This window comes from Moschus berezovskii, chromosome 13 (assembly GCF_049115385.1).
Source record: "Moschus berezovskii isolate FMDL1 chromosome 13, NW_MosBer_1.0, whole genome shotgun sequence".
In the NCBI taxonomy this organism is placed as follows: Eukaryota; Metazoa; Chordata; class Mammalia; order Artiodactyla; family Moschidae; genus Moschus; species Moschus berezovskii.
In genome coordinates, this window is record NC_142472.1 from 69,199,233 (window position 1) to 69,223,014 (window position 23,782).

At 37.5% G+C, this 23,782-nt stretch overlaps 1 protein-coding gene across 1 annotated transcript in view; it reads left to right on the forward strand.

Moving 5' to 3' along the window:
- Positions 1–23,782, forward strand: part of SUCLA2 (succinate-CoA ligase ADP-forming subunit beta) — a 49,658-nt gene that overhangs the window by 9,437 nt on the left and 16,439 nt on the right. The window contains exons 3-6 of the mRNA XM_055426094.2: positions 5,947–6,046; positions 6,228–6,390; positions 13,115–13,243; positions 15,870–16,008. Coding sequence (XP_055282069.2) covers positions 5,947–6,046; positions 6,228–6,390; positions 13,115–13,243; positions 15,870–16,008 — 531 coding nt within the window. The remainder of the gene's footprint in view (positions 1–5,946; positions 6,047–6,227; positions 6,391–13,114; positions 13,244–15,869; positions 16,009–23,782) is intronic.

The window sequence follows — 23,782 nt, forward strand, 5'->3', positions numbered from 1 at the left end:
GTTAGAAGAGGGCCTGACACTTAGGTAATCAATATAAATGTTAATATTTTTAAATTAATTAAATAGTTGCCTATTTTTATTAGATTCTTTTATTGATAATAGGAACCTTAATAGCTTTGATTAATTTGAATTTATGTTAATCTCAATTTAAAAATAAATTTGGAGTTTGGAAAGTATGCTTCACTTTATGTTTTTAAGGATCTAATAAGAGAACATGTTAATAAGTAATACACTGCATTTTCTTTTTAGTAGTATTTAAAATCACACCAATTTTATGTATTAATAATTATGATCTCTCTTGTATGTACATTTGATTAATATGCCTTTAAATGTGCTTTGGTGAAGACTTTGCTTTTATTAGTTTTTTAGGAAAGATGTGGAACATTTTAAACTGTTGAAAATTGTAAAAGTTTTCATCTCTATTTGTACTTACTTGTTTCTAGGATGGGTTTTTGTTTCAAAAGTGAAAGCATGTAGAAGATTAGAAGGTGGTCATATATCATGTGATATGTTTTTGAATGGGATACTCTTGATTTCCTTGTCTTGGAAGTATGATTTTTAATTTACAGTTTTGTTTATTCTTAATCAGAAAAACAATTCTTTTTATTCAGATTACAAGCAAACTTCTTTTCAGTGAAAGTCTGATGTAAATTCATACTAATTTTGGTGAAATTTTTGTTAATGTAACCTGGAGTTTGAACTTATCCATGGTAAAAGATGTACCTCATTTTAACCTTTAAAACATCATGTATATTAGGGTCTTTTAATGGTCACGGCTTAAAGAAAACTAGTTTTTAACTACCTTCTTGAGATTCAGTCTTAGATATATGACCTAAATGTTAATTTCTAAAGAAGACCCAGATAACTAGGAAGCAAAAAGGTTTTCTTACTCTACCCTTCTGTACTTAAGGATGAATTTCAGACATTTGACTTTCTTCTTTTAATTTTGTTAGTTTAATTTTTTGAGTGATTCATTTTTTGTTTACTATTTCTTTCCTTCTTCATAAAACTGAAGGCATAAAGTGTTTTCCATACACTTTATATGATAAAAGGGCCAGATTTAATGAAGTCGGTTAAAGCTAGTGTTTCTTTTTCTGTTTCCAAATTATTATAATTGATTTTCTTAGTTTTCCGTATATTTTCTCATTTAGTCAAATTTCACTATGTTATCAAAAATAATTTGTGTACAAACTTTTTCATAAAACAAGCAGGATTTATTCAGATGCCAGTCTCTTGATTTATCTACTCACTGTAAAAATCTTTAATGATTTCTAGCTGTGGAAGAAAGAATAGTTAATATGTAGGATGTATTGTAGCTGTGAAATTTCTGGCAAGTTCTCTGGATCCAGGACTTAGAAGTAATAAGGAGCAGATAAGCAGCTCTGATTTTGAGGCCCTTGGAACAGAAGGCATCATGTTTATCTAGAGAGTGTGCTTTTGTCAAAGAAGGCTGCAAATGATGATTGTCATATGGAGCGGGATTAGTGACAAATAGGACCTTTAAATCTAAAGGATCAGAAACACTACATTTTAAAAGATGCATTTCATAACTCCTTTAAGAATGTTGAAACAGTTTTGTTTTTTGTGGTGAGTCATTAATATCAGAAGATACCAATTATGAGATGTAATTGTACAAGTTGTGTTATGAGGTGCCCTAGAAATACACCTGATTCTTTCCATCTAGCTAGCAATTTTCAGTGCTGATTTTGGCTAATTTTTGCTTCTCAGTTACTCCAAAATTCATAAAATGTTAATTCCCCCCCCCCTTTTTTTTAAGTCTTACCAACTGATAAACTAGGGCAAAAATGTGTTACAGATGTGACAAAGTATTGCTTCCCTTCAGTCCTGTGGGTGGCAAGAGAAGTTTAGTTGGCATGAGGCCTGGGGCCACTGAGCCCTGTAGCTGGTAACTCCTTCCAAAAGAGCTCTGACCTCTTTCCCCAGTATTCCCTACAAATTCTATCATTTTCTGGCTGTCATGATGTGATAAAAGTTTGAAAACACTGCCCTAGGGGCAAGTTTAACTATTGTGAATAATAGAAGTTAGGGATAGGAGGATGGTTGGAAAGAAATCTAAATCCAGTATTTTAAGACTCATAGGAGTCCACCCAATGAAGGGTGATGAGCTGGAAGATAATGGAGGCATTTCTGGAATGGATTATCAAAGGGTTGTTAAGCACAGAGAAATGAAATAGTTATAATTTGTGGTCAGTTCTAAGAGCAGGTTCCCATCTCCTTTTTACTGTTACTGCTTTAAGAAAACACGATTTCACTCAGGCATTTGGTAGAATTCCTATGATTTCCCTATTGATTGTAGAAATACAGTTTGGATTCTAGTATAGTTGAGATAAACATGCAGAGGGTGCCAATTAGTGAATGTCAGCCTGGAGGCAGATTTCTTTTGGCATACAACAGGACTTTGCCTCCTTTTCCGTTTTCCGATGTCTTATTAGATGACTGTGTATGAGGAGTGCTTAACAACATTTGTGAATGACTAGATTCCCTTGTGGCTCAGAGGTAAAGCATCTGCCTACAATGCGGGAGACCCAGGGTCAATCCCTGGGTCAGGAAAATCCCCTGTAGAAGGTAGTGCCAACCCACTCCAGTGCTCTTGCCTGGAAAATCCCATGGACAGAGGAGCAGTAGGCTACAGTCCATAGGGTCGCAAAGAGTCGGACACGACTGAGCGTCTTGTCAATGTCAATATCAAAAGCTAGGAGGGATGGTGAATATACTTTAAAAATAATCTTGGGACTCACAAATTTTGCTCTTGTCTGACTAGAGAAAGGTCCAAATCTATTAAGACTGAGCTCTCTGCTTATTGTTGTATCAAGAACTCTAGCACAGTATCTCGTATGTAGATGTAACTATTGATTGAATTAATGGAATTGAATAAAATCTTTCTTTCAATCATTTGTCCTCAGATTTATCTTCTAATACTCCCTGTTTTGCTAGCTGATGAGATTGTATGTCATTACTTGTGGTTTATTTTTGCTCTTTTTTTGTTGTGAAGGACTTTTTTAGAAGGAACTTTTGAAGAATCATTTGTGCCCTTAAGGAGTTTATTTTCCTAAGAAAAAGAAAATTGACACTTTGGGGGGAAGAGCTTTCTGTTTTGTTAAATGTTTTTGAAGAAATAGAACTTCATTACTCTTACTTAATAGATCAGTATGTTAAGTTCCCAGCTTGATGAATAGGAATGTTTGAATTTAGCCCAGCAAAGCACCAGTTTAACTGTTGTCCATTTTTATATTACATTTATACTGTTTGGATTAGAGATATCCTCTTTGGATTTAAATGAATATTTAAGTACTGGAAAACTGATTCGACAGGTAACCAGAAACAGGTAAAATGACTAGTGGCTGCCACTTTTATCTATAATTTGGGCATGAACTCTAATTTGCCGTAGTCCCTGAGGCTACCTGTTTTCTTCTCAATGAGGAAATTATTGCCAGTTTTAAGGAAATTTCTAAACTTTCTCTAATCTTTATCTGAAATTAGTTGTTACATTTGGGAATGGTGGGGACTGTGGCAAATTGAAATAATGTCTTGTGTAAACAAAACACTTTTAGTCATTTCTGGTTGTAGGGCCCAAGATTTCCAATTCAGATTTTTCAAGAGCAGTGGAAAATCTGATTCATAAAAATTCTTTTGATTTGTAAATGTTCTTTTAGTCATCATTCAGAATATATTGTGTACTCGGAACTCTCCCAGGACCTTGTAAATATCACTGAACAAGATTCTGCCCTTCTGGAGTCTATGTTCTAGTACGGGAGCAAAACAAAAATGATAAATATGAGAAAATTATGTTTGAAGGCGATGACTTCTATAAAAAAAAGAGCAGGGTAAGGTGGATTGGTCACGGGTGGGCAGATGCAGTGTTAAGTAGAGTGATCAGGGTGAACCTCGTGGACAATTTAGACTTAAAGTAAAAATGAAAAGGAATGGGTGCCTTTCCTAAGTGGATACCTGTATGCAAAGTATTCCAGGGAGAGAGGTCGCTGGGAGCCAGATCCTGAAGGAAGACAGCAACATGCCCAGGACCAGAGAGGCTAGAGTAGCTGGTGTGTGAACAGTAAGGAGGACCTGATACAAGGGGCAAGGGTTCTGGGGGATTACACGGAGCCTTGAGGCCATTGTAGGGACTCTGCCTATAACTCCCAGGGAAGTGGGCACTCAGTGCAAGGTTTTAGGTAGAGGAGGTTCATGCTCACTCTGGCTGCTGCCAAGAATGTCCTCTTGGGGATGAGGGTAATCTAGGTGAGATGTCATGGTGGCTGGGATCAGGGCCGAAACTGAAGGTGATGACAAGTTGTCAAGAGACTGGATATATTTTGAAGGTGAACCAGTATGATTTCCTGACTGAATAGATGGTGGAGTGTGAGAAAGGACTTTTTTAAAAAACACTGCCTGGACTGACTCACAGGGTTGTCTTCTGACTTGTGTACATTTCTAGTGTGAACAGATTCATATCATTAGTGAAAGTCGCTCAGTTGTGTCTGACTCTTTGCGATCCCATGGACTGACTATACGGACCATGGAATTCTCCAGCCCAGAATACTGGCGTGGGTAGCTGTTCCCTTCTCCAGGGGAACTTCCTGACCCAGGAATTGAACCGGGGTCTCCCGCATTGCAGGGGGATTCTTTACCAGCTGAGCTACCAGGGAAGTCTAAACATTTTGTAGTAATTGTTCCAGTGTAAATTTTTGATCATTTCTTATTTGATCACAATCTGTATTTGTTACCTCCTTGATCAGGTGAGGGTGCCCTCTCATTTGGTTTGGTATATGCATGTTAGAGACTGGCCTTTCCTGGTGGTAGAATTCCCATCTTTAGCCTATTGAGATACACATTTATGGAGTGGTCGTTACATCCCAGGGACCTCTTTGTGCTGGGGATGCAACAAATAAGATGACAGTGTCCTTAATCCTGACCTCAAAGGTTGTTTTTTGTAATGTAATAGTGGTGTTACACTGCTGTAACAGTGTAACTGAGCAACATTTGTGCTCAGTCATGACTGACTTTGAGACCCTATGGACTGGATTCCTCTGTCCATGGATTTTTCCAGGCAAGAGTACTGGAGTGGTTGCCATTTCCTCCTCCAGGGGCTCTTCCCCACCCAGGGATCAAACCCTTGTCTTCTGCACTGGCAGGTGGATTCTGCGGATTCACGAGAAGCAAAATGAGGAGGCTCTGAAATTCTGCCTGTCTCGGGAGACAGAATGCACCTCTAAAAAGTGTTGCTCTGGATCATGAAGAGTAGTACCTAAGCTAAACAGCTAGTTTGATAATTTTCTTCATCATGTTGGAAAAGGAAGGAAAAGAGATCAGTTTACCTGTTACAGAAGAAAAATTCAGATTATTTTCTGAAAAAATGTCTTAAAGACTTGGAAGCATAACATTCTGGAATCTTTGGATTAACATGCCCTAATTCCCGTCATCCCCCTCACAACAGCACAGCTGGAGAGTAAGTGGGACGGTGTGAACTGGTGTCAGTCGTGGGACTTCCCCTGAAAGTCACGGTACATTTCTACTCAAAGCAGCATTTATACCTCAGATTTTCATAGGATAGCAAGTTTACATATCAACAGGGAGGGAGGAAACTGTTAGGAAGGTATTAGACTCTCAATTTTGTAAATTTAGTACCTTGCAGAGTAATTAATATTTAATGTACCAAATAAAGGTAAACGTTTTCAGTATGCTTAAGAAATGGTTTAATATGAGTGGCTGATTTTTTTAAGTTTGTGAATCTTTAGGTGGTGAATATTTTAGTGTCCTAATCTAGAAAATCTGTGTACATGGAGTGCCTCATTTTTCAACATTGTGGGTAAATGGATCTTTAATTTACTATGTTTAGTAAGATTGCTAAATATGTATGTTTAATAGAGTATTGTGTGTCATGTGCTGCTCCATGCTTTATATCTGATAGAAGTGTTTTTCTTCTAGGTTCAAAAGATGTTGTGATAAAGGCGCAAGTTTTGGCTGGTGGCAGAGGAAAAGGAACATTTGAAAGTGGCCTTAAAGGAGGAGTGAAGATAGTTTTCTCGTAAGTTGTTTTTTTTTTTAAATCATCACTGTTAAAGAAATAATAATATAAAAGATGCCCTTATTGAATTGATAAAAATACTGAGATTTAAGTAGTAGGTGAGATAAGGTTTTGGCTGTCATGTGCTTTTATTTATCTCACTTGGAGGAGAAAAGAGTTTGAGTTCTTTTTCTTATTTTAGTCCAGAAGAAGCAAAAGCTGTTTCCTCACAAATGATTGGGAAAAAGTTGTTTACCAAGCAAACAGGAGAAAAGGGCAGGATATGCAATCAAGTATTGGTTTGTGAACGAAGATATCCCAGGAGAGAATACTACTTTGCAATCACAATGGAAAGGTCATTTCAAGTGAGTAATTGTAGACATGATGCATTTAGGATGATCTTATTACATTCAGTTTCAAAAGTTGATTATTCTTATTTATATGGGAAAGATTTAAAAGGTCTGGTCCATAATGTATTTGTATATGTCAAGAGAACAATGTTTTTCTTTAAAAAAGCAACATGATTAATGCCGTAAAACTTAATAGAATCTTGTGTAATAAAAACTGTAAGTAAAACCATGCTGAAATAAAACTCACAAAATTTCTAAATTGTTAATTTGCTAAGAGCAGCTTAAATCATCTCTGATTCACCTTTAGATTCCATTAATTGAGAAAATAACTTCTAGCACAGTAAAATAGTCTAACCAAAGAGAAAGTCTCTGGATCCACTAAGAGAATGTGTACCTCTGGCTTCATCTTTGTCTTTTTCAACTTCTTGGTATTTTTATACTTTGAGGTTTGTTTCATGATGACCTGCTACTGGGTAAGTTGAAGGAAGATATTCAGTAGCAAACAATATGTTTCTTTGAAACATAACCTTATTCTGCCTTGCTTTCTTTATGGAACTTAATATGGTAGTAATGAATTTAAGGCATCACGGGAAGAGAAATTTCTTTCGTAGACCTTGTACTTGGGAGAGGGTGTTGAGAATCATTTTATAGTATAATTATCTGGCTTTCTGAATGCCTTGGTTAAGTTTTTTGAGCTGAATCTGTGTGCTAACTAGCTAGTCTTTTGAAGCAGAGTGGGTTCATACTTGGTAGCCCTGGTCAAGATTTGATGTAGAACATCACTAAATTATACAATTGGTAATATGACAGAAATTTTAAGTCATGAAACTCTTTCCTTATATAAAACATCTTTTAAAAAAATATCTGTTTTCCATACTGTGTTGTTGGTTTTTTTAACATTTAATTAAGTCTTCTAATAATTTTTGAGTGATATTATAAAATGTCTTTTGTAACTTGTAATTTTTATAAGAAAGTATTTCTTAAGGTATAACACTAGATGGTAGTAAAAATCCACTCAGGATCTAAGATAAAAAGCATTGCTTTGTTTGGAAGTGATGTGTTTACCTCTAGGTTTCTTCATGTGATAGAATTTACTTTTGTAAGTTGCTTTAGAAATCCCATGACAGTAATCTTGTATATTACAAACATTTATAAAAATTATGTTTTTACAAATTCATTTATGTTTTTCTACATTTTCTTTTCCTTTTCAGTGATGTTATATATCAACATCTATCATTCTGCTAGTTATTATGTTTTTACTTTTTGTTATAGCCCGGAACAGGATACATGTGCCTAAACAGTTTGAGATAATGAGTCCTGTTATATTACACATTCAGAGTAGCTCATTTTGATGGGAATAAATGTAGCAAACTGAATATGTATTAAAGATACAGCTATAACACAGTGAACATGTTTTATTAAAGATATGTTAAAGCAATAGAGAAAATGATCAAATTTGAATTCATTTTAAGAACTTGAATTTTCAGAGAACTCATCTTATTAAGGAAAGCTGTTTTTATTTCATTTGTACAAGTAATATATAGTTGTAGTAATTCATGCTAAAAATTCAGTAGTACTAGTTGAACCATTCAGCCAAAGACATTATAATGTACTTTGATACTATCTTGTTAGACCAATGTGAAGTTGGTTGGTGTTACTTTTGGGGGTATAATGAACTATTTTGGGAATCCCTGTGGACAGTTCCCTATTAAACAACAAAAAATAAGTCAGCCATTTAAATTGAAAAGCACATTTTGATTGAATTAAAGTCATATGCTTCTGAGTTAATAGGTCTTTAAAAATTGATTTGGTTGCTTATCTGTTTTCAGGAGATGAATCATAAGCTCTACTAGTCTTCTTTAGTGTGTATCACATAAGGAAGCCTGAGCAGATATGTACCATAGGGTTGATGTGCCCCCAAAAATCGATTTTAAGTTCCTCTTCAGTATTTTGGCACTTTAAAAAAAAATCAGATTGCTTAACATTTGCCTAGTGCCCATTGGGTACTTTTGGACTGAGATAAATCTAATTTAACAAATTATATTTGCTACTTAATTTTTCTAGTAAAACATTGCAGGCTGCTGTAAATGAATGGTACATTTAACTCTGTCAGTTTTTTTTTTTTACTTTCTTGGATTAGATATAAAATGTGCTGCAAGAATTCCAAATTTTATTTTTCATACTTTTATTTCTTTAAAAAGAGATATATAAAGTGGTTTCTTTGTCATATAATTTTAAATTCAGTTCCATTTTAAGGCAAAACTTCGTAAGACCAACAAGAAAAGAGAAATTTAGGCCAAGAATGTGAAAATAGCATTATTAATTTACTTGAAATTACAATTCTTTGCCAGAACTTACTGTTCTTAAAGTTTATCACTAAAATTTCAGAGTTAAAAAGCAGAGTATTTGAACTACCAGTTCATTCAACAGGCATGACCATATGCAAAACTACAGCCACTGATTTAACAGATCTCTTTCTTGTTTTCCTATGTAAGCTTTCTTCAGAACAGTTGGCTACAGATTTGGGGGTTTCTTTCTAATTAGTCAGGGAATTAGTACAAAGAGCAGTTCACTTTCTGTTATATATTTAATTTCGTATGTATTTTGTAGATTTTTCTCTAACTTGCAGCCAGCTCTTAGAGATCTAGTCATTACTTTAGTGAGAATCTAATATTAACTACTTTCCCCCAGTAGTGCTGCCTTTTACGTGGCTCTTCTCTTATTAGTAGATATGAGAAGAAAAGGACGGTAAAACTAAAATAAAATGTTCAAATAAACTCTAAAAGTTTATTCATTCTGCCTCTTCTTTTGAATGAAATATTTGGGAGTTATCTGTAGATTAATTCATCTATATTATACTTCAGTAGCAGGACAGTAGTAGATAGACTCTTAAATCTGAATTTTTTCCTCTCTTTTTAGATCTCTGTAAAAGCTTGTAATTATGAATGGCCTTTCTAGGGAGGAAATGAAGAGTGCCTTTTCATTTGAAGTTTGTAGAGAAAGTAACGGAGAAGGCAATGGCAAGCCACTTCAGTACTATTGCCTAGAAAATCCCATGGATGGAGGAGCCTGGTAGGCTGCAGTCCATGGGGTCGCTAAGAGTCGGACATGACTGAGCGACTTCACTTTTCACTTTCACACATTGGAGAAGGAAATGGCAACCCACTCCTGTGTTCTTGCCTGGAGAATCCCAGGGACGGGGAAGCCTGGTGGCTTCCGTCTATGGGGTCACACAGAGTCGGACATGACTGAAGTGACTTAGCAGCAGCAGCAGAGAAAGTAAAAATTATACTTTTAATTTCAAACATTTCCCTTTCCTTGAGCTTGCTTCTGTTTTCTTCTTTAGTTTCAGAAAGGCACAGTGAATTCTTTTGTTAAAATGTGTGTGAGTGCGTGTTGCAGTGAGTTCTGACACCAGGGTCCCCAGAGTTGAGCCAGACTTCACAGGTTAAGGGCACATTCCTCTGCATGACTGCCCTCACTTCAGATATCAGTTGCAAGTTCAGCGTCTCCAGGTCATCCTCACTTCTGACTAACTGGCAACAAATTTAGGGATTCCTGGTATCCCTCAGGTTCATAATTTGCTAGAATGACCCACAGACCTTAGGAAAATACTGTTTTTGTGATTACATTTTTATTATAGCCAAAGGATAAAAGCCAGAACCAGCCAAATGGAGATGCACAGGGCACGGTCTGAGCGAGTCCCACACTTAAAGTTTTCATTTGCTTCAGAGTTGTGTCACCTTGCTCACATACTAATATGTGACAGCATGCAGAGTATTATGCAACCTCAGAAGCTCACTGAGCTTGTGGTCTAGAGCTGTCGTTTTTTTAAGTTGTGATCAGAAACATAGCATATAAAATGTACTGTCTTCAACTGCTTTTATGTGTATCATAACTAAGATCATGGCATCTGGTCCCATCACTTCATGGCAGATAAATGGGGGGAAAATGGAAACAGTGACAGACTTTATTTTCTTGGGCTGCAAAACACTACAGATGGTGACTGCAGCCATGAAATTGAGACTCTTGCTCCTTGGAAGAAAAGCAATGACAAACCTAGACAGTGTATTAAAAAGCAGAGACATCACTTTACCCACAAAGGTCCATGTAGTCAAAGCTATGGTTTTTCCAGTATTCATGTATGGATGTGAGAGTTGGACTATAAAGAAGGCTGAGCACAGAAGAATTGGTGCTTTCGAATGTGGTGTTGGAGAAGACTCTTGAGAGTGCCTTGCACAGAAAGGAGATCAAACCAGTCAATCCTGAAGGAAATCAACCCTGAATATTCATTTAACCCTGGATAATAATTGGAAGGACTGATGCTGAAGCTGAAGCTCCAGTACTTTGGACACCTGATACAATGAACCGACTTATTGGAAAAGACTATGTTGCAGGATAAGATTGAGGGCATGAGGAGAAGGGGACGACAAGGAATGAGATGGTTGGATGGCATCGTTGACTCAGTAGACATGAGCTTGAGCAACCTCCTGGAGATAGTGAAAACAGGGAACCCCGGCATGCTGCAGTCCATGGGGTCGCAAAGAGTCGGACACAACTTAGCCACTGAACAGTAACAACAGTGTTGAAATCTAGTCATGTAATATTACATTTAAAAGGTACAAAGATGTACAGGGAAGTGTAAATCTTCTACCCATCCTTGTTCCTCTACCACACAGTTTTTTTTCCTTGAAGATTGATACTTTTTAAAAATCTTTTTTTGCCTAGGTATAATAACTCTTTTTAAAAAAATAATAAATACTCCAGCCGCATCTCTTTGGCTATTGCTGTATTTTGAGGATTTGAAACACTGTATTGTTCTTCAAACAGTAATGAATATTTTGGTTTGGCCAAGAGGTTCATTCAGTTTTTTCCATTAAGACAGCAGTCGGACACGACTGAGCGACTGAACTGAACTGAGTAGTGCTTAGTTTTTAATTTCATTTGAAACACTTTTGTTAGATTGTGTTGTGACAGCTGTCAGATCAGTGAGCTTTAAAAAAAACACACATCACAATTGGTGAATTTTTGTATAGCCATTTTAATGTTGAAGATGGAAGAAAAAAGCAGTGTTTTTTCATATTATGCTTTATTGTTTCAAGAAAGTAAAAACGCGACTGAAATACACAAAAAAGATTTGTGCAGTGTATGCCTAAGGTGCTGTGACTGAGTGAATTTGTCAGAATTGGTTTGTGAAGGTTTGTGCTGGATATTTTTTTTTTTTTTTATAAATGACTTTATTTTAAGCATCTAAATTTGGGAGTGGTTTGGGAAACAACATATGTGACTGATAGAGCAGGTAATTGACTAATGAATGACAAGTATTCTATTCCAAACCAAGTTTTCATATAAGAAAATCATACTAAACTTAGAAGCTATTTTGCTTTAAAAAAATCTTTTATTCTAGAAAAGTTTAAACCATACAAAAAATAGTGACATGAGTCTATCCACCATGCACGTATCCAAGACCTAGCTTGAATAATTATCAACTCACAGTAAATCCACCATGAATTTTAAAGCAAATTCAAGATGTCATATCATTTCATTTTTAAATACCTGAGTGTGTGCTGGATATTTTTCACTGGACAGTGCTGCTCGGTCAGGTAGACCAGTTGAAGTTGACAGAGATCAAATGTGCCTTTTATTTTTACTTAAAAAACCGGACGAAGATCTTGGCCAACCCAATAATATTATTTCTTTACCTTGTATCTTGAAATGAATTTGTTACTGAAACATTTAGATGCTGGGGTAGAAAAGTGAAGTTAGTCTTTAGGTTTTTTTTTTTCTTTCCTGAATTAATCATATATTCACTGTAGAAATTTTCTTTTTTTAGAAAATGTTCAGTCTCCAAATAGTGACACAAATAACAAAATAAAATAATGGAAGTCTTATTTAATGTTTTATTTCTTATCTTTTTGTGTGTCTGTGAATAGTGGGAGGGTGCACATTTAAACACACTTTATGTTAAAAAAAAAATTGAGTGTAGAATCTAGGGTTTTGTACCTTTTTACCCCCAGATTATACTACAGAATCATTTTCCTTTCCAGAAGCATTAAAGAATCTTCAGTAGAATGTTTTTACCATTTCCTATTTTTGCATGTTAAGATTATTTCCAGTTTTGTACATAGATTGGCAAATCTATTAGATAATTTTGCTTCAAGGTTTTTTCCTTAACTGATCTTAGGAGACTTAAAAGTTAACTTAATTGGTTAATGTTTGTGTCTTACTTTATTATATTCTTCATGATAATAGCTGGAGCTCTTCTTTGAAGGTAGATAGCTTTCTTTTTCACTGACCTCCAGTAGCCTAGAGATTATAAATTGGAACGTTTTTTCATTAGACTTTCCCTTTTAAATATCAGTAAACCGTTTCTGTTATTTTTTAAAATATTCTTTAAACAATACTTTAATGTCCCTTCAGTTCTTGTGAGAAATGTAGAGGTTATATTTCACATATACGTGTATGTTTATGTTGTTTGGTATACATTTTGTGTATATTTTTAATCCTTTTCCCCTCACAGGTAAGACAATGTCTTCCTCCTCCTTTTCATTTCTTTTCCATTATTTCAATTGAATGTTTCAAAGAACACTGTAGGAGATGCAAAAATAAATTCTCAAGGGTGTTTAAAAATAATGTGGAGTGACAGATGTATAAGTTCGATACTATCCATAAATTTTAAGATTTTATTGATGGGTCCAAAATAAAATCTGGATGTTTTTTCTGTTTCCCTTCCTGCTAGGGTCCTGTATTGATAGGAAGTTCTCATGGTGGTGTCAACATTGAAGACGTTGCTGCTGAGACTCCCGAGGCCATAGTTAAAGAGCCTATCGATATCGTAGAAGGCATCAAAAAGGAACAAGCTGTCCAGGTATGTTGTGTTATGAAACATTTCTAGCTTTTAATTGGATAATTGCAACACTTAAGAGAATTAATTTTATGTAAGTGAAGTGCTTGATAAAACTTCTGAAAACATTTTTTTTGAGTATCAGGGTATGTTACTTGAAGTGGAAACTTTTTAGAAGTATCTACAGCATTTTGCTTTTGAACTGTGGTGTTGGAGAAGACTCTTGAGAGTCCCTTGTACTGCAAGGAGATCCAACCAGTCCATTCTAAAGGAGATCAATCCTAGGTGTTCATTGGAAGGACTGATACTAGAGCTGAAACTGCAATACTTTGGCCACCTCATGCGACGAGTTGACTTCACTGGAAAAGACTCTGATGCTGGGAAAGGTTGGGGGCAGGAGGAGAAGGGGATGACAGAGAATGAGATGGCTGGATGGCATCACCGACTCTGTGGACATGAGTTTGAGTGAACTCCGGGAGTTGCTGATGGACAGGGAGGCCTGGCGTGCTGTGATTCATGGGGTCGCGGAGAGTCGGACACGACTGAGCGACTGAACTGAACTGAACTGATCAGAATTTTACTTCATATCCTCCATAAATATTTTAATATGTATTTTTAAAAGATAAGGATTCTTTTAAAAGAGCCACTATACGTACCATAGCCATACCTAGTAAAATCAGTATCTTCACTTATCCAGTCAATCCAGTTCCCTAGTTGTCTCTTGTTTTGTTTTGTTTTTTTTTCTTTTAGAATCTGTTTGAGTTGGCATCCACATATATTCCTTCATTACAGTTGGTTAATAGGTCTCATAGGTCGTCTTCTGTTAATAGCTTATAGGTTTCCTTTTCTTCACTTTCTTCATCCATTTTCTTCCATTTGTTGAAGAACCTGGAGTGATAATACTTTGTTTTCATACTCTGGATTTTATGTCTGCATGGTGACATTTAATGTGTTCCTGTCCCCCCTTTATTTCCTGTACATTGTATGGAATGGTAGGGGCACTATCTCATATATCCCTATGATAGATCAGTGGTTTTACTTTGGGGGTTTTATGGGTGCTTTTGAGAATCTGATTAAGCTGTGGGCTTTCTCTCAGTGTATTCACATGTGCAGTAAAATTTGCAGCAATTTCACTAGTTTTCTATACCATCCTTCTCGTGTGCCTCTTTCTCTCGTTACATTCCTCTCTCAAAAAGAGATCTCCAAGACAAAAACTTAAGTATGAAGTTAATTATGCTGTGTGAGAGTTGCTTGGTAATGTTTGTAATATTGCTATTAAATTGTTTATATATAAAAAATAAGTGACCCATCTTAAAAAGAAGTTTTGAGTATTAAAGTTTGAATGAAATTAACATCTCTTATCAGGAGACTGTCAAACGAAGCTAATGGTATTGAAGTACAGTAGAGCAGGAATTTTGACTGATACAGAGACCTCCCTGATAAAGCGTGAAGCAAGTCATTTAGGCAAGTGAGTGGTATAAATGTTTAAAGGGGACAGAGATTTGACTCATTAGATAGTTATATGAGAGTGGTAACTCGAGTCTTGAATTTAGATGAGAGAGAAAACACTTGATTTACAACAATATTTGAAGGAATAATCTACTAAGTCTGTAGCTTTTTGAGTGATGGATGAACGGAAATACTACTCGGTATAATGTGAGACAAACTGATGTCATACTGGGCTGATCAGAATTCTTTTGAAATTCTCAGATGTTTAAATTTAAAACAGTAGATTGTGACCTCTGAAATCTTTCTAAATAAAATGGTACTTTTAATTCTTATTCTTTTTTTTGAAATGTCGTAACCCCAAATGGCTTTTCTCAATTAGATCATCCACTTTATTTTATTTGTATTTAATTGTTTATGTTTGACTTCTTGCAAAAATCACATTCACTTTCAAAGAATTTAATATTTTCTATTATTAAAATTTAAATGTATTGTAGTTTTAGATAACAGTTGGAAAACAGGAGAAAACTCCTCCAGAGGATTCCTGAGCAGCTGTGGCAGTTAGGGTAAAAAAAAGAGAAATGTCACTTCCATACATGTAGCTTCTTCTGTAGGTTCAAAACTGCTTATAAAACTTTAAAAAATTATAGATTTTTGATCACCTATAGAACTTGTGAACCACAGCCTCTGGGTTGAGACCTTGGTATATGTATTTTTTAAAAAGCTCCTCAGGTATATTTAGCAAGAAATCTTTGCTCAAGACTGTGAACTCTTCTACTGGATTAGAAGCTTGAAAGTGAATGTCGCTCAGTCATGTCTGACTCTTTGTGACCCCATGGACTATATAGTCCATGAAATTCTCCAGGCCAGAATATAGGAGTGGGTAATCTTTCCCATCTCCAGGGAATCTTCCCAATCCAGGGATCGAACCCAGGTCTCCCACGTTGCAGGCGAATTCTTTACTAGCTGAGCCACCAGGGAAGTTTAAGTACCTGTATATCTTTTGAATCTAGCGTTTATTAGGTGCTCAGTAGATTTTTGAATGAATAGGATAATGCTCATTTTACTAGTCATTTTACTGAATGTGTCTTCGATTCAGTCTTATTATTTAAATAATATACTACAAGGTTATTTATTTGCAACAGTTTAATGTTGATTGGATGTGATGCAGCATTCCTATAATAAAGAGACATATTGCTTTCAGCTTGCACAGAAGATGGGATTTCCAGCCAGTATTGTGGATTCTGCAGCAGAAAACATGATCAAGCTTTATGACCTTTTTCTGAAATACGATGCAACCATGGTAGAAATAAATCCAATGGTAGAAGATTCAGATGGAGCTGGTAAAGTATCTTTTTTCATCAAACATTGATTATCTATTTAGCCCCTATCATATACTTCACTGAGGAATTGAACTCATAAGGAAGTGAACACAGTTCAGTTCAGTTCAGGTGCTCAGTCGTGTCCGACTCTTAGCGACCCCATGAACCACAGCACGCCAGGCCTCCCTGTCCATCACCAACTCCCGGAGTTCACTCAAACTCATGTCCATCGAGTCGGTGATGCCATCCAGCCACCTCATTCTCTGTCGTCCCAGTCTCCTCCTACCCCCAATCGCTCCCAGCATCAGAGTCTATTCCAGTGAGTCAACTCGTCGCATGAGGTGGCCAAAGTATTGGAGTTTCAGCTTTAGAATCAGTCCTTCCAATGAACACCCAGGATTGATCTCCTCTAGAATGGACTGGTTGGATCTCCTTGCAGTCCAAGGGACTCTCAAGAGTCTTCTCCAACACCACAGTTCAAAAGCATCAATTCTTTGGCAATCAGCTTTCTTCACAGTCCAACTCTCACATCCATACATGACCACGGGAAAAACCATAGCCTTGACTATACGGACCTTGGTTTGCAAAGTAATGTCTCTGCTTTTTAATATGCTATCTAGGCTGGTCATAACTTTCCTTCCAAGGAGTAAGCGTCTTTTAATTTCATGGCTGCAATCAGCATCCGCAGTGATTGTGGATCCCAAAAAAATAAAGTCTGACGCGGTTTCCACTGTTTCCCCATCTCTTTCCCAAAAAGTGATGGGACCAGATGCCATGATCTTCGTTCTCTGGATGTTGAGCTTCAAGCCAACCTTTTCACTCTCCTCTTTCACTTTCATCAAGAGGCCTTTGAGTTCCTCTTCACTTTCTGCCGTAAGGGTAGTGTCATCTGCATATCTGAGGTTATTGATATTTCTCCCGGCAATCTTGATTCCAGCTTGTGCTTCTTCCAGCCCAGCGTTCCTCATGATGTGCTCTGCATATAAGTTAAATAAGCAGGGTGACAATATACAACCTTGACATACTCCTTTTCCTATTTGGAACCAGTCTGTTGTTCCATGTCCAGTTCTAACTTTTGCTTCCTGACCTGCATACAGGTTTCTCAAGAGGCAGGTCAGGTGGTCTGGTATTCCCATCTCTTTGAGAATTTTCCACAGTTTATTGTTATCCACACAGTCAAAGGCTTTGGCATAGTCAATGAAGCAGAAATAGATGTTTTTCTGGAACTCTCTTGCTTTCTCCATGATCCAGCCGATGTTGGCAATTTGATCTCTGGTGCCTCTGCCTTTTCTAAAACCTGCTTGAACATCTGGAAGTTCACGATTCACATATTGCTGAAGCCTGGCTTGGAGAATTTTGAGCATGACTTTGCTAGCGTGTGAGATGAGTGCAATTGTGCGGTAGTTTGAGCATTCTTTGGCATTGCCTTTCTTTGGGATTGGAATGAAGACTGACCTTTTCCAGTCCTGTGGCCATTGCTGAGTTTTCCAAATCTGCTGGCATATTGAGTGCAGCACTTTCACAGCATCATCTTTCAGGATTTGAAATAGCTCAACTGGAATTCCATCACCTCCACTAGCTTTGTTCGTCGTGACGCTCTCTAAGGCCCACTTGACTTCACATTCCAAGATGTCTGGCTCCAGGTGAGTGATCACGCCATCGTGATTATCTTCGTCGTGAAGATCTTTTTTGTACAGTTCTTCTGTGTATTCTTGCCACCTCTTCTTAATATCTTCTGCTTCTGTTCGGTCCATACCATTTCTGTCCTTTATCGAGCCCATCTTTGCATGAAATGTTCCCTTGATATCTCTAATTTTCTTGAAGAGATCTCTTGTTTTTCCTATTCTGTTGTTTTCCTCTATTTCTTTGCATTGATCGCTGAGGAAGGCTTTCTTATCTCTCTTTGCTATTCTTTGGAACTCTGCATTCAGATGCTTATATCTTTCCTTTCCTCCTTTACTTTTCGCTTCTCTTCTTTTCACAGCTATTTGTAAGGCCTCCTCAGACAGCCATTTTGCTTTTCTGCATTTCTTTTCCATGGGGATGGTCTTGGTCCCTGTCTTCTGTACAATGTCACGAACCTCCGTCCATAGTTCATCAGGCACTCTATCTATCAGATCTAGACCCTTAAATCTATTTCTTACTTCCACTGTATAATCATAAGGGATTTGATTTAGGTCATATATGAATGGTCTCGGAGAAGGCAATGGCAAGCCACTCCAGTACTCTTGCCTAGAAAATCCAATGGATGGAGGAGCCTGGTAGGCTGCAGTCCATGGGATCACTGTGAGTCGGACTTGACTGAGTGACTTCACTTTCACTTTTCACTTTCACACATTGGAGAAGGAAATGGCAACCCACTCCAGTGTTCTTGCCTAGAGAATCCCAGGGACAGGGGAGACTGGTAGGCTGCTGTCTTTGGGGTCACACAGAGTTGGACACGACTGAAGTGACTTAGCAGCAGCAGCAGCAGCATGAATGGTCTAGTGGTTTTCCCTACTTTCTTCAATGTAAGTATGAATTTGGCAATAAGGAGTTCATGATCTGAGCCACAGTCAGCTCCTGGTCTTGTTTTTGCTAACTGTATACAGCTTCTCCATCTTTGGCTGCAAAGAATATAATCAATCTGATTTCGGTGTTGACCATCTGGTGATGTCCATGTGTAGAGTCATCTCTTGTGTTGTTGGAAGAGGGTGTTTGCTATGATGAGTGCATTCTCTTGGCAAAACTCTATTAGCCTTTGCACTGCTTCATTTCGTGCTCCAAATTTGCCTGTTACTTCAGGTGTTTCTTGGCTTCCTACTTTTGCATTCCAGTCCCCTATAATGAAAAGGACATCTTTTTTGGGTGTTAGTTCTAAAAGGTCTTGTAGGTCTTCATAGAACCGTTCAACTTCGGCTTCTTCAGCATTACTGGTTGGGGCATAGACTTGGATTACTGTAATATTGAATGGTTTGTCTTGGAAACGAACAGAAATCATTCTGTCGTTTTTAAGATTGCATCCAAGTACTGCATTTCGGACTCTTTTGTTGACCATGATGGCTACTCCATTTCTTCTAAGGGATTCCTGCCCACAGTAGTAGATATAATGGTCATCTGAGTTAAATTCACCCATTCCAGTCCATTTTAGTTCACTGATTTCCTAGAATGTCACCGTTCACTCTTGCCATCTCCTGTTTGACCACTTCCAGTTTGCCTTGATTCATGGACCTAACATTCCAGGTATTCCTATGTAAAAGCTTGTTTTGTAATGAAAAGAGTGAATGTGAAGATTTGAAAAGAGTGAATGTGAACAAAGAGACATATTAAACAAACACTTTATATTAAAGTTGCACTGTATGGCAGCTAACAGTCACATGTGGCAGTTAAAATGAATTGAAGATCATGGCATCTGGTCCCATCAGTTCATGGGAAATAGAGACACAGTGGAAATAGTGTCAGACTTTATTTTTTTGGGCTCCAAAATCACTGTGGATGCTGATTGCAGCCATGAAATTAAAAGACACTTACTCCTTGGAAGGAAAGTTATGACTAACCTAGATAGTATATTAAAAAGCAGAGACATTACATTGCCAACCAAGGTCTGTCTAGTCAGTTCAGTTCAGTTCAGTTCAGTCGCTCAGTCGTGTCCGACTCTCCGTGACCCCATGAACCACAGCACGCCAGGCCTCCCTGTCCATCACCAACTCCCGGAGTTCACTCAAACTCATGTCCACAGAGTCGGTGATGCCATCCAGCCATCTCATTCTCGGTCGTCCCCTTCTCCTCCCGCCCCCAACCTTTCCCACCATCAGAGTCTTTTCCAGTGAGTCAACTCGTCGCATGAGGTAGCCAAAGTATTGCAGTTTCAGCTTTAGCATCAGTCCTTCCAATGAACACCCAGGATTGATCTCCTTTAGTATGGACTGGTTGGATCTCCTTGCAGCCCAAGGGACTCTCAAGAGTCTTCTCCAGCACCACAGTTGAAAAGCGTCAATTCTTCGGTGATCAGCTTTCTTCACAGTCCAACTGTCACATCCATACATGACCACGGGAAAAACCATAGCCTTGACTAGACGGACCTTGGTTGGCAAAGTAATGTCTCTGCTTTTTAATATACTATCAAGGTTGGTCATAACTTTCCTTCCAAGGAGAAGGCGTCCTTTAATTTCATGGCTGCAATCAGCATCCGCAGTGATTTTGGAGCCCAAAAAAATAAAGTCTGACACTGTTTCCACTGTTTTTCCATCTATTTCCCATGAAGTGATGGGACCAGATGGTTTTTCCCGTGGTCATGTATGGATGTGAGAGTTGGACTGTGAAGAAAGCTGATTGCCGAAGAATTGATGCTTTTGAACTGTGGTGCTGGAGAAGACTCTTGAGAGTCCCTTGGACTGCAAGGAGATCCAACCAGTCCATTCTAAGGGAGATCAGTCCTGGGTGTTCATTGGAAGGACTTATGCTAAAGCTGAAACTCCAATACTTTGGCCACCTCATGCGAAGAGTTGACTCACTGGAAAAGACTCTGATGCTGGGATGTATTGGGGGCGGGAGGAGAAGGGGACGACAGAGAATGAGATGGCTGGATGGCATCACCGACTTGGTGGACATGAGTTTGAGTGAACTCCCGGAGTTGGTGATGGACAGGGAGGCCTGGCGTGCTGTGATTCATGGGGTCGCGGAGAGTTGGTCACGACTGAGCGGCTGAACTGAAGATTAAAATATGTCTCAGTTGCACTAGTTACATTTCAGGTGCTCTGTAGCCACATGTGCTTAGTGCATTAGCACACATACAGAACAATTTCATTCTTGCAAAAAGTTCTGCTGGGTAGTGTTGAATTAGAGTATTTAGCATGGTAGTGGATAAATAGTTAGAGTTTGGGGGAATTAGCCATTTTAATCTCCCCAGGTTTTAGACTTTAGAGACATGATTGTTTTTGTACAAAGAGTGTATTTTGATACGGAATCCTTTTAATATTAGGGAAAAAAGATTAGCTTATCACTTTGACTGCTTTCCTTTTATATGTGTTTAAAAGGTAAGTCAGATTTTGAATTATCATCCCTTCCCTGTATAGATATTCTAAAAATATAAGCTGCTTTATTGTAGCCTAAGTTTTTCTTGATATTTCATGTTAATTGCTTCTCTTGCTGTGATTTGTTAGATTTTGTTTCACGTTTCTTTGGACATTTCTAATCTCCTTAAGCATTTGTAGAACTCTTTCATAAAAGTTCTATTTATTATTGTAGAAATCAATTTTTAGGTGGTCATTTATAAGGTTGTATAAAGACAAAGAAGTAAATTCTCTTGTGATTATAGAGGTAGTTCATAAAACTGAAATTAATTAATTTTTTTAAAGAGTGAGGGCTGATGCACATTTTAAAAATGAAATTTTAATAATTTGTGTAGGAGAATTAATCTGTATAAAACTTTTTTTTTTCCTTTTTTTTTTTTTAGGGAGGCAGTTCTTAGCCTATTTATTCTTTTAGATTGGCATTACTTAACCCGTTGTGGGTCAAGGACAAATTTTAAGAAATGCAGTGAAAATTGTATGAAAGCAGTAACACTCACCAAGGAATCAAACCAGTGTTCCCATGGGTGCGTGTTCATATGCACTGTAGAAGTCTAAACTTTCATGCGGTTTAGAAATTCTCAGATTCCTTAAAGCCTTTAGTCCTTCATTTCGTACTTGGATGTCAAATTACTAATTCCTATTGCTAGGCAACCTTTAGAATCTTTTTTTCATGTTTCAAAACCAATCATGCTGGAATTTTATGAGAATTGTATCATTCCTATAAATTGTTGGGGGAAAATTGACATCTAGAAGTCAGTTTTTCCAACTAGAAATAGTTTTTTTCCATTTATGTTTTTTAAAATAAGGCATCTTTTGGAAGGTATTTCTTTTTAGATTTATTTGTAGAAATATATTTTTTGTTGCTGTTTTGAATAGGATTTTTTCTGCCATTGTATTTTCTTACTGTTTATTGCTGCTACACAGAGACTTTTGATTTTGTTCTTCATTCTGTTGATTTTAATTCTGTCGTTGTATTTGTTTTCCTTAGTCTGTGAAGAATATCGCTACTGTGTTTCAGCTTGTCTCCCATGTTTTGGTTTGTTTTCAGTTTCTTCTTTCATAGTACTTAGTTTTGAATTTTGACCATACAAAAGAGACATTTTAAGTATACTTTGGTTTCCTACAGTAAAGTTTTTTTTCTTTTTTAAAAATATTTTCCCTCTATTTAACAAAAACATAGCAAATACTTTGTGCCATGCACTGTTGTAAGAGCTTTTCAAATTTAGACCCTGTAGTTCATTAGACGGAGAAGGCAATGGCAAGCCACTCCAGTACTCTTGCCTAGAGAATCCCATGGATGGAGGAGCCTGGTGGGCTGCAGTCCGTGGGGTCGCTGTGGGTCGGACACGACTGAGCGACTTCGCTTTCACTTTTCACTTTCACACATTGGAGAAGGAAATGGCAACCCACTCCAGTGTTCTTGCCTGGAGAATCCCAGGGACGGAGGAGCCTGGTGGGCTTCCGTCTATGGGGTCACACAGAGTCGGACACGACTGAAGTGACTTAGCAGCAGCAGCAGCAGCAGTTCATTAGATGTTTATAACAGTTCTGTGAGGGTAGGTACTATTAGTATCCTTACTTAATAGGGTAGGAAACTGAGTTATCCAGAGGTTTCAGTGGCTTACCCAGGGACACATGGCTAATGGTAGAGCTGGACTGTGAATCCAAATAGTCTACTGCAGAATTCGTACTCTTACATATGACACAGTTGTATGACAGGGATATTTTGAGTAGAGAGTAGTATATCAGCAGTATTGGAGTAGTAAAGGATTAGCTGTTAGGGTAATCTTTTAGGCTGGGACTTCCCTGGTGGCTCAGTGGTAAATAATCTGCCTACCAATGCAGGAGAATATGTGTACTGTGTGCTCAATCCAATTCTTTGTGACCCCATGGACTGTAGACCCCCACCAGGCTCTCCTGTCCATGGGATTTCCCAGGCAAGAATACTGGAGTGAGTTGCCATTTCCTTCTCCAGCGGATCTTCTTGACCAAGGGATTGAACCCGCATCTCCTGAGTCTCCTGCATTGGCAGGCAGATTTTTCACCAATGAGCCAGGAGGCCAGGTTCAATTCGTGGGTCAGAAAGATCCCCTGGAGAAGGAAATGGCAATACACTCCAGTATTCTTGCCTGGGAAATTACATGGACAGAGGAGCCTGACAGGCTAAATTCCATGGGGTTGCATGACCTATCGACTATAAACAACAACAGCAGTGTTTTAGGCTAAGAAACTTAGTGTAGTCCAAACAGAAGGTAACAGAGGCAGTGGGAATGGAGAGGAGAAGGGTTTATATTACAGATGAATTCAGGCTCAGGCTCTGTTAATACAAATACATTTCTCACAGTACCTTTTATGTATTTTGGATGGAGGCTTCGGATCAGTGTACTCTGGGTAGTTCTCAACATCTACAGGTTGATACGTTTTATTTAGGAGGTACATATTGAGTTTTGAAAGTAATATTTTAAAAAATAGGAAATATAGATATTTGTCTCCTTTTGTACTAAGTTACCATATGACAAGATAGTATATACATTTTGGGAAATTATCATAGTATTCCTTAAAATAGTAGTTTAAGGACATTTTGAATAACTAAATTTAGAATTATCTCCTTTGTGCACAGTTCTTTTGGAACATATCTGCTGCATAGAGTTGAAGTATACCTGTTAATTTGTACTGGTTTAATTGCTTGAATAATTTTAAGAGGCAAGCTTGTAGTCTGTAGACTTACTTTCCTAGTAATGCTC